Source organism: Chrysochloris asiatica, unplaced genomic scaffold (assembly GCF_000296735.1).
Source record: "Chrysochloris asiatica unplaced genomic scaffold, ChrAsi1.0 scaffold00061, whole genome shotgun sequence".
In the NCBI taxonomy this organism is placed as follows: domain Eukaryota; kingdom Metazoa; phylum Chordata; class Mammalia; order Afrosoricida; family Chrysochloridae; genus Chrysochloris; species Chrysochloris asiatica.
The window spans coordinates 12,882,128-12,893,866 of record NW_006408579.1 but is presented as its reverse complement, the minus strand read 5'-3'; the positions used below and the strand labels follow the sequence as shown (position 1 = coordinate 12,893,866).

General features: G+C 39.2%; 1 protein-coding gene and 1 pseudogene across 1 annotated transcript in view; one reads left to right on the top strand and one right to left on the bottom strand.

Annotated features, from left to right (window-relative positions):
- The window catches only part of SIDT1 (SID1 transmembrane family, member 1), a 229,363-nt gene that overhangs the window by 58,705 nt on the left and 158,919 nt on the right, over positions 1-11,739 (top strand). The window contains exons 2-3 of the mRNA XM_006864177.1: positions 6,420-6,541; positions 7,725-7,895. Of these exons, the coding sequence (XP_006864239.1) occupies positions 6,420-6,541; positions 7,725-7,895 (293 nt within the window). The remainder of the gene's footprint in view (positions 1-6,419; positions 6,542-7,724; positions 7,896-11,739) is intronic.
- Positions 11,613-11,739, bottom strand: part of LOC102822323 — a 13,099-nt pseudogene continuing 12,972 nt past the window's right edge.

The following is an 11,739-nucleotide window of genomic DNA, read 5'->3' as shown; positions in this document are numbered from 1 at the left end:
TGGTGGGTGCCTACTTGCTCAGGCACACCCTGTAGTCATCAGAATGGAGGTACGCAAACAGTGGGGCGGGTGTGCCAATGAACAGATACAAAAAAAAAATCAGAACAAAGCAAAACCGACAAAGCATATTGTCCACCTTTGCTCTGAGGTCCCTGCAGTGTTTTTCTGTGGTGTGTCTACTCCCCCGCTTGATCTTGCTGTTTGGTCTCACCCAAGTTGTCGGTTCGGGTAGGCAGATTCGAAAGTTACATGATTTCTTGATTTTGCTACAAGTTCCCCTAGCTATAAGCCTTCGAACCTTTTAAATATTCCTATCTCTGTGGTTCTGAGTTTTGGAGCTCTGCCCTGGTGAACTTCACTGCACCTCCACCCTAGCTGCCATCAAGCCACACCTCTTGTCCTTTTTTTTTTTTTAATACAATGTCAGGCAATATTTGCCCTTTTGTGATTGACTTATTTCAATCAACATAATGTCTTCAGCCTCTGTCCATATTGTAACATATATCAAGATTTCGATCTCCTATTGGTTGAGTTATATATTCCTTTAATGTGAACATTTCCCTTACCCCACCTCCACATTTTCTGTTAAATTCCTACTCATCTTTTAGGGAAATATTTCCCCCACAAAAAAACCATGGGCCATGTCCTCCCACTGGAACTTGAACGTTTATTCATGTAATTGTTCATTTAATTGGCATCCCATGTGGAAACCTGTGATCTTACTGCAGGTAGTGGTCATGTCTACACTGCTTTCTAGTGTCTCCCATGCATCCAGAACAATGACTTGCACAGGAAAATCCAAAAACCAAACCCACTGCCATTGAGTCCATTCTGAAACTGTACATTTTTATGGGAGCAGACAGCCTCACCTTTGTCCCTAGGAGTGGCTGCTGGGTTTGATCCACCTCCAGAATTCTCCTTAGAAGAGAGGATGGCAAGATGTCATTTCTCGTTCTTCAGACATGTTATCAGAAGGGACAAGTCCCTGGAAAAGGACATCATGCTAGGTAAAGTGGCGGGTCAGGGAAAAAGAAGACGATACTACCATATCCAACACGATATAGTAGTACAATGGCGGCAGCAGCAATGATCACAAGCCTGTTGTAAGATTGGCTCACGACTGGGCAGTATTTCTTTCTATTGTGCATAGGGTCACTACGAGTGAATACATAGGCAGACATGCAAGCTGAACAAGTATAGGTAGGTGAACAGGACTATACTCATCGCTATACTTTTGGCAGAGGGTATTTCTACGTACATGTTTAGATGTGCTATACATATATCCATTTATATAGTAGAGCAAACAGAAGGCAAAGTTATGAAAACTTCTTAGCCATAGACACACAACATGAAATGAAGTCACAGGACTTGGAGGCTTAGGACCATAGTTTTAGGAGATACCTAAGTCAATTGACATAATAGAGTTACAAAGACAATGTTCTACACTCTACTGTGGTGGGTAGTGAAAAGGCAGCAAGCAGCCATCTAAGATACAACTATTGTTCACTCCCCATTTGGAGGAAAGAAGATAAAAGAAAATTGAAGACTCAAGGAAACAATTATCCCAAAGGACTAATGAACCACATAAACTACAACCTCCATTACCCTGAGACTCTGTGTCCAGCTACCACTGCTGACCCCTCTGAAGGTCCCAGATAGAGTGGGAGAAAAATGTAGAACAAAATTCAAAATCACCATAAAGACCAGACTTGCTGGTCTGCTAGAGACTGGTGGAACCCCTGAGACTGTGACCCTTAGATTGTTATTGTTGTTAAGTGCCACTGAGTCAGTTCCAACTCATAGCAGCCCTGTATAGGGTTTCCAAGGAGTGACTGGTGAGTTTGAACTTCCAACCTTGCAGTTCAAACAGGCCTTGAGGTCCAGTGCGTATCCCACAGTGCCATTGAGTTGATTCCACAGTTCCACTGAGTTGATTACAACTCATGGCAACTTTGTCTAGGGTTTCCAAAGAACAACTGGTGAATTTGAACCACAGACCTTGTGGTTCAAACTGACTCTGCAGTCCAGTGCATTATCCTGCAGTGCCAATATTGCCAAATTCCTCTTCAAAGTGGTGATACCAAAGTAATATATTAGGATTCTTATTTCTGTACATTCTTTGCTATTGTTGTTAAGTGTTAAGTGCCATCGAATCCGTTCAGATATTGTCATACTTTTGAGGCTTCATTTTTCGAACAGATAGAAAGTGCTGAACATCTTTTCACATGTGCTTTGCCATTCTTACTCCCTTACTTCCTTTGTCCATTTGTTCAGTTGAATTGTCTTTAGTTTTTCAGAGTCCTGATATGATGCTCTATGATAGATAAGTACTGGGCTGCTAAACCAAAGGTTGGTGGTTCAAACCCATAAACAGGTCCTCAGAAACCCTATAGAGAGTCACTATGAGATGAAACCATTTCTACAGCACTAACAATATTTTTGGTTGTATATGTACAAATATTATCTCTTAATCTGTAGCTTATAGTTTCCTTTGATTTATTATATAACTTCTTGTGCTGAAATAAGAGGAGAGCCCTATGTCATAGTTGTGTTCATTGAAGCCAGTGATTCAACACAGTGATACAGGCATGTTCTGACCAAGTGTTGTGTGGGGCTCTGGATGCAGGAAACTTGGGTTCAACTCATGATTTTTCTATAGCTAAATATTCTTCAGAGAGTCACACATCTTTGTGTCTCACGTTCCTCATCTGTAAATTAGAAAGTTGTACTTAATGATCTCTCTGAGAAGATGTATGTTTCATTAATACTGTAAGTCAAGATCTGGTACACTGAGCAGAATATGGCAAGACCTATGTGGGAGAGCTCAATTTTACTATAATTTAGGAGATGACTGCCCAGCCTCTGTGTTGCTTCCGTTGGCTCCCCCACATATGGAGCCACTGTCTCTTCTGTGTGCCCACAGCATTTATTTGCATTGCTATCACGACGCTCATCATATTATACTCTTACAGGTGGGTTTTCTGTGTGTTCCTCTGACTCGCTCCGTAAGGACAGGGTTTCCTTCAGTCTTTCTCCACCACCTACCGTAAATCTGTACTCAGGGTAGACCCTCAGTGAATGTTTGATGGAGGGAGGGAGAGTATAGGAAGAAATGAGGGAAAGATCTACATACCTGCATATATAGTGAACAGTTGCACATTAGGAAAAATAACTATTAGCTGATTTTAAAGAGGTGTCGGTTTGTCAAGATCACACAGGAAAACAATAGTGCACGTAATAATAGAAACCAATAATCTCTGATTCTTAATCTGGTGTTGTAACGAATAGAGTCTACAGTCTCATGATTGTAGACTTGAATTCAATTCATTTTCATCCTTTTTATATAACAGAGATATATTTTGAACGATTCCCAACTGGCACATTCTAAAAAATTTAAAAGGGAGTTTCTGTCTGAGCTTTAAGACCTTTTATAATTAGATAGTGATCTATCTAATATCAGGTGGAAGTACTTAAATAATTCTCTCTTAGCTGTAATGTAATTCGCTTGTGTATTAAACATAGCAAGAAAAAAAATCTATAAAATAAAATTATATAGATTTGTTGTCATAACAATAGAAAGAAATAACAAGATGGAACATCCTGGCTATTAACAATGGTCTGTTACAAGATGTCAGTGTCATTATGCCTGGTCAGTACTATGTTCTTCATTTCATTTTGCCTTTACACAGCTGTCTTAACTGCACAAAAGTAACCCTATTATCTCTGCTGCACATTAGCCTCTGGAAAGGCAAATCTAATTTTGAACAGGGCTCTTTCCTATCCTGGGGATAATCCATTATCTGTTCATCTAGAAAAACTGCCTACTGTCTTCTATACACTTTGGTAACACTGATTTTTTTGCAACTTATAATGCTGATATCTCTGAATTTGTTTTTATTGTAGTTAGAAAGATCACTAAAGTAAAAAAAGTAAGCAGATTGCAAGAGTCAGACCAGGAATGGACTAGGGTATGGAGATAAACATGTCAGTCCTCTGCCCTAATCCTCCCTAGCAGACTGCATCTCTGCCTACCCAGTTTCACCCTTACCAAACTCCAGCTTCCAGATGTGCTAACACTATCAGTGATTCCATAGTTGTACATTTCATAATACTGGGCAGTTAATAAATTGGTGACATGGCGCTGTAGGATAATGCACAAGACTTCAAGGTCGGTTTGAGCCACAGGTCGGTGGTTCAAACTCACCAACCCCTCCTTGGAAACCCTAAACAGGGTCACTATGAGTCAGCACCAACTTGAGGGCACTTAACAACAATGGAGAAATTCACTTGGTGGCCCCAAGCCTTGCGTAAATCATAAGTACCAGAGTGCTTGTTAAAAACTTGTATTCCTAAGCCCCGTTCCTGGTCTGATTTATCAGAAATTCTGGGGGTGTGCATGAGGGGTTTGAATTATTTAATAAAATACAAATTAAATTATTTAATAAAATTATTTAATTTTTAAAAAAAGCACACTAATATCTAAGAATCACTGCCTTAGAGCAAAGTACAAAACAATTTAGTGAAATCCCCTCTGACACCAATAATCTAAGAAGGGTGTAAGAGTTTGCATCCTAGATAATGAAAGGGAACCAGGCAAGCACAAGATGAACCGTGTCCATTTCACAGTTTTTTTTAGGTCTTATCTGTTCTGACTATAGTGGGTTTGAGCGAGACTAATGTGTTCTCTAGGACACTTTAAATGACCTACCTAAAAACAGCAGTAGTGAGGAAGAGTGGGAAATAGGAACATAAATAAAATAAAACCACACATTTGTTACTAATTATTAAATGTGGATGATAAATGCATGAGGGTTAAGTATTATCTTAACTTTGGGGGTAAATCTGGATGTTCCTAGAGCCACTCAAGACCTTTTAAGATGAAATTGGTATTTTAGGCGGCCTAGAGGTAGGAAGAAGATTAAATAGGGACTGCCAAGAAAGGTCACAGTGATGACCTTTTGATTGAACTATGGAATTGTTCATAGAGGTGGAGTGGAGGCTTGGATGTGGACTGAACTAAAGAGATAGAAGCACTAGAACTTGACCTATTAAGAGACCTAAATAAGTAGCAATAAAGGACAATTTTAGGTGTTAGACTTGGATGGATGGTTGCATGGTGGCACCATCCACCAAGCAAGAGAATTCAGAAGAAGCTAAAGTTAGGAACAAAGGGTTGATGTATTCAATTTCAGACATTGCGTTTGAGGGGACTTTGGAACATCCAGAGTTTAGGAAAGAGGCCTGCACTAGAGATTTAGACAATTGTTAGTTGTAAAATAATTCCCGTAGAAACATTCAGCGTACAGGCACAAAGTAACCCTTCCCTTAATGAGCATGCACTTTGTCTCAAATTAATAAATTACTCTTGGACTGTTTTAACAGTGGAAAAGCAAAGCAGTAGTTTGATCAAGGAGAATGATATAAAAGTGCCAAATGGTAATATATGATGTTCATGCTGCTCTGTTTCATCTGTTTGCATTTTTAATATGTGGTAGAGTTGATGGAGCTGCTGATATTGAAAAAACATCTTGTGTCAGGAATTAATTTATACCTTGGAGCAGGACAAAGAGGAAAATAGTCAACATTTGTAGTATCTGTCGCTACGGGGGCTCATGGGTTGGTGGTGGTGGAGGCATCAAGCCATCTGTTAGTCTTTAATTAGATGTTGCAATATCATTTTGGTTTGAAGTACGGAATCATTTGCCAAACCCAAATCAAAACTTTTCTGTCATCTATTAAGGGTTTCCTCAGAAACCCCATACAGGATCACTATAAGTTATAACCAACTCAATGGCACTTAACAACAACAACAACCAAGGTTCATATAAGTCTTTCTTGCTTTTTTAAACATTTGTATTTTTAGCATTCTATTCAAAGGAGAAAAAAAGCACATCCATTTCCTCCTTTTTCTGTTCTGGACACATTTTTCAGATTTTATGCTGACTGCCCAGTTAAAATCCTCAGCCTGACATTTGTAGCCATAATTCGACTTCACTCAAGACCAATTAAATCAAAGTTTCTTGAGAACTGGATTCACACATCACTGTTTTTTTAATCTCCATGTTGATTTCAGTACACAATCAAAGTTGAGACTCACTCAGGTTACTAAATGAATAAGGAAAGAAAGCTGGGGCATTTATGTATTGTGAGAAGAAGAGTAAAAAATTAAGGCTCTTTTCTGACCCTTGCTGTTGTTGTTATAGTGCTGTCAAGTCAGTTCCGACCCATAGTGACCCTGTATAGGGTTTCTAAGGAGCAGCTGGCAAGCTTGAACAGCCAACCTTGCAGTTCAAATAGCTTTGCAGTCTGGTACATTAACCCACAGCACTACACCAGGACTCCTTCTGAGTCTTAGATGGCAGCTATTTTGTGGTTTGAGTGTGTGTTTTCATTGCCTCTGTCTTTGTCCTGCCTTACAGGTGAATGCAGTGCGGGTGTATGTGAACAGCTCCTCTGAGAACCTCGATTTCCCAGTCCTTGTTGTGGTTCGCCAGCAGAAAGGGGTGCTGTCCTGGCAGGTTCCTCTGCTCTTCCAAGGACTGTAAGTAGGTCTTTCCCCAGATCACAATGTCACAACATTTAATTTCCTTCAATATCCTAGAACTTAAGGGTCTTTTCCCTGGTGAAAGGAGAGATCAGACATGTGAACTGTTGATACTTTACACATACTAAGTGTAAACAAACATCCCAGGATAGTGCAAATGATTAATTTCTGGCTGTTAACCAGAAAGTTAAGGTTCTAATCCTGAAGAAGGGTCTGTCGATCTACTTCTGAAAAATCAGCTATAGAAACCCCTATAGAGAAGAGTTCTGCTCTAACGTACATGGGGTTTCCATAGGTCAGAATCAAGACTATGGGATCTAGGTTTTGTTGTTGTTGGTTAGTGCAAGCTATGTTTTATGGTGCCTGCTCCAATGTTTTTAGCTCTGTTCAGTTTCCATCTTCTTTCAATTTCAGATAAGCTCTCTGCATAGATTTGTAATACCTAGAAGAACTTTTCCCCTATTCATTTCTCTCCAGAATGTTCTGTATCTCTGGTGAGATAATGATCCATCTACCGAGGACTTACAGAATGCATGCATTCTTCATTCAATAACATTCACTGAACACCAGGAAGTGGTAGGTGTGGTGAGGACCCAGCTGTAGGGAAAAAGTACAAAGTCACTGCCTTCTGGAGTTGATCTTTTCATGAGGGAAGACAGTACAGGCTCTATTGCACTAATAAGAAAAGGCCCAGAGGATATACAGACATGGGCACATAGTATGATGTGAACTGATTTCTAAAGGTTGAAGAATTTGAAGATTGAAGTGCAACTTCAATAGCCTTCACTTGGATTGTGACATTTTCTTTATACCCCATTTTAGCAAAATTTGAATAGTAGAAAAACACAGTCAACTGACTATTTAATCAATGCAATTTTGCTCTCAAATTTTGATATTGTTTCTCATTGAGTTTTCAGGATGTTTTAGTGTAATGTAGACACTGCTTAAGGGAATTGGTCAGCACGGCACAATCCTCATGTCCCTGCTATTATGACACACAGCCCTGCTCTGATACCACAAATTCTAAAATTGCTGTCTACATGGCCAGTCTGAAATGAAAAACATAGGTCTTAGAAACAAATTTGGGGAGAAGTGAAATGAGATCGGCTCCTCTGTCTACTTGTTCATTGTGTCTCTTTCTTGCTCTTGATTTTTTTTCCCCTGCCAATGGCTGCTACAGATATCAGACGAGCTACAACTATCAGGAAGTAAGCCGCACTTTATGTCCCTTGGAAGTAACCAATGAAACAGGACCTTTGGAGCAACTGATATTTGTAGATGTAGCATCCATGGCACCACTTGGTGCCCAGTACAAACTGCTGGTCACCAAGATCAAGCACTTTCAGCTCCGGTAAGCAGGGTTCAGGGTGGCCTTTGTCTCTTTACCTGTCTGCTCTTCCTGTGTTCAATCCAGCTTCCATCCTTACAGATTAGCACTCTAAATGGAAATTATCCACTGTGGTACTATAGGATAAGCAATGGACTGCTAATCACAAGGCTGGCAGTTCAAACCCACCAGCTGTTCCTTGGAACCCTATACAAGTTTGCTATGAGTCAGACCAATTCAATGGCACTTAACAACAATGTACATACACATATATATATAAAACATATACATTATGTAATAATGTATATTATATATGTGTACATTATACATGGAATTAACTTGATGGTACGTAACAATAATTACACACACATATATAGTGTATATTATATATATGTATGTACATTGTTGTCAAGTCCTGCTGAGTTGGTTCTGACTCATAGCAACCCTGTATGGGGTTTCCAAGGAGCGGCTAGTGGCTTTGAACCACAGACCTTGCAGTTCAAGCTGACCTTGTGATCCAGTGCTTTATCCTAAAGCACCACACCATGACTCCTATATATATGTGTGTGTATATATATATAAAACATATAAAGCACTCCTACAAATCAGTGAAAAAAAGACAGAAAGTTCCTGCCTGCTGCCCACCCTTCTGTGGCTCTGACCTCCTGTCAGTGAAAATCCTGAAGCTTAGGAACACAAGAATTGCTCAGGGTGGGAGATGGCTCACAGGAACGGACTCAGCTTCACTGAAACATATTAATTTTCTGAGGCAAAAATGAGACTTCAGGAACAGTAACTATATTTAGGATCCCAGTGTGACCTGGACCTCTCACTAGAACTTGGGGCCAGAAGCAGAAGAGTCTCAGAAGGGAAATCAATGTTTAGATTCACCCAATAAAACATGCACACACATCTAATTTGGATGGGATTGTGTTAGTTTCACAGTGAACACTTCAGTACATTTTTCCACAAGCAGACGGGGAAATAAAAAACCTATCCTAGGAAAAGAAGAAAAGAGAACAGAGCAAAAACAATATATGAAGAGATAGCAGCTAAGAAATTTCCCCAGACTGGCCAAAGAACATCAAGCTATCCTTTCTGGAAACACTATAAGCCTCAAGGCCAAATACTAAGGAAACCATAGAACTGTATGAAATCAGAGATACAGAAACTGTTTTAAAAATCTGCTAGAGAAGAATGACACATTACATTCAACTATTGTTGTTGCTGTTAAGTGCCTTCGACCAATAGCAACCATGTATAGCATTTCCAAGGGGCAGCTGGTGGGTTTGAACTGCCAACCTTTTGGTCGAGTGCTTCTCCTACAGCGCCACACCAGGATTTCTTACATTCAATGGAACAACTAAAATGTGCAGGCAACTTTTAAATAAAAAACAAAAGACAATGGAATAACATTTTTTCAGGAGCTGAAATAATTTTTTTAGATTAAGAAATAATAGTCAGATTTTATATATACATGTTTCATTACTTAACCTATACTTCACAACTAATTATATTATATGTGGACCCAGATATCCAGAGTTAAAGACTAGAAATGTCAGATGGGATTTAGGAAAAAAAGAAACTAAATATGCGAGTTTATGAAAGTTCAACCTTAAATAAAAGAACAAGCGGCCATCTAAAGGGGCCAACAAGTAGTCTGTGCAGAATAAAGCACACCAACCTAAGAGTGATCAAAGATTTTAATACAATCCGTGATCAGAAGAGGGGATATATTGAAGTTTAAATTCTAAGCACTTGGTTTTCTAGAGATTTTGTTTTACAGTAGGAGCCCACTCTATTTTCAGTCTTGACATAAATTCAACCTCCATTGAATTTTTTCTATTAACCAGCAGGATAAAAAGGTTTGTCCTCAAGTAGTGTGTTTGAAAATGGATTACTAGGACTCTCCTAGCCAGTCTAGGGAGGGGCAGTCTTGTCCTCAGGAACCTGCCTGGGAATGCCCTTAATAGAAATTGGGGTATCAGGACTATATGGTTCTAAGTCATACCCCAATCATGGGGCAGAGATAGAGGGTGGGGCCTGAACTAATCCTGTAAACTTTTCTAAACTGCAATACTGTATATAGCCAATCTTGGCTGCCTTTTCCATTCCATAGTCTTGCCTGTGACAGTGACCAATTGGCCAGCCACCGATCATGATTTTGTGACCAATTTCTTTTGTTTTCTATGTTCTAGAATAAGCAACATGGCCATGAATCCTTTGGGCACCATTATGGCTTCATGTTAATGTTCTCCCTCATCCGATGATTTGTCTTGTCTTTGTCCTAGTTAAGACTTAATAAAGGAGTCCTAGTGTGGCGATGTAGGATGCATGCTAGACTACGAACAACAAGGTTGTAATTCAGACCTACCAAGTGCTTCTCAGAAACCCTATAGAGAGGTCTTGTTCAGCAGATGTGCCTAATGTAATATGTCATTTGAGTTCTTGGTTACTGCTTGAGTGTTGATGGTTGATCCAAGCAAAATGAAGTCTTTGACAACATCAATATTTTCTTCATCTATCATAATGCTACTTATTGGTTCAGTGATGAGGACTTCTGCTCTCTTTATATTGAGATGTAGCCCATACTGAAGACTCTCGTCTTTGATCTTCATCAGTAAGTATTTTAGGTCCCCTTTGTTTCAGCAAGTAAGGTTGTATCATCTGTATATCACGGTTGTTAATCAGTTTTCCTCCAATCTTGATGCCACGTTCTTCTTCCTGTAATTCAGCTTCTCTGATTATTTGCTCAGCATACAGATTGAATAAGTATGGTGAAAGAATACAACCCTGATGCACACCTTTCCTGGTTTAAACCATTCAGTGCCCCCTTGTTCTGTTCCAATGACTGCCTCTTGGTCTATGTACAGGTTCCTAATAAGCACAATGAAGTATTCTGGAATATATATACTTTGCAAAGTTCTCCATAGCTTGATGTGATCTACACAATCCAGAGCCTTTGTATAGTCAATAAAGTACAGGTAAGCATCTTTCTGATATTCTTTGCTTTCAGCCAAGATCCAGCTGACATCAGTTATATCCCTCATTCCATGTTTTCATCTGAATCCAGCTTGAACCTCAGGCAGTTCCCTTTCAATGTACTGTTGCAATCATTTTTAAATTTTCTTTAGCAAAATTTTACTTGTATGTGATATTGATATTTTCCAATGATTTTTGCATGCTATAGATTATCATCCTTCCAAATAGGCACCAATATTGATCTCTTCAAATTAGTTTGTCAGGTAGCTATCTTCCAAATGTCTAGGCATAGATGAATGAGTGCCTCCAGTGCTGTATCAGTTTGATGAAAGATTTCAATGTCTATCCATCAATTCCCAGAGCCTTGTTCTTTGCCGATGCCTTCAGTGCATCTTGGACTTTTTCCTTCAGCTTTGAAGCTCTTGATTATATGTTAACTCTTGAAATGGTTGGACGTCAACCATTTTGGTACAGTGACTTTGTGTATTCCTTCCATCTTCTTTTTTTTTTTTCATTTTTATTTGTTTATTTTTTTACTCAGTGTTTCTAACGTAAACATCAATCACTGGCATTTCCCCACATAAACAACAACAACAAAAAAAACAGATAACAAATGTTCAGTCAAAAGGGATGAATTTACAAAGAAAATTAAAGACTTGCTTCTGGAGAGAACTTCAGTTGATGAAAATAAATGAAAATGATTACCATTAAAAACCCCAGTACTGAAGATGCAGGCCTGATCCTATATTTCCACAGACTCTAAGGGGATGAAAATCGGCCATAAAACAGGTTGCTCTTTGAGGGATTGTGCCGGATAAAGAAAAGGAATGGATGGTCAGCTTTGAACGTTTCCTCTGGCATCAACATGCAAAAATTGACAATGCCT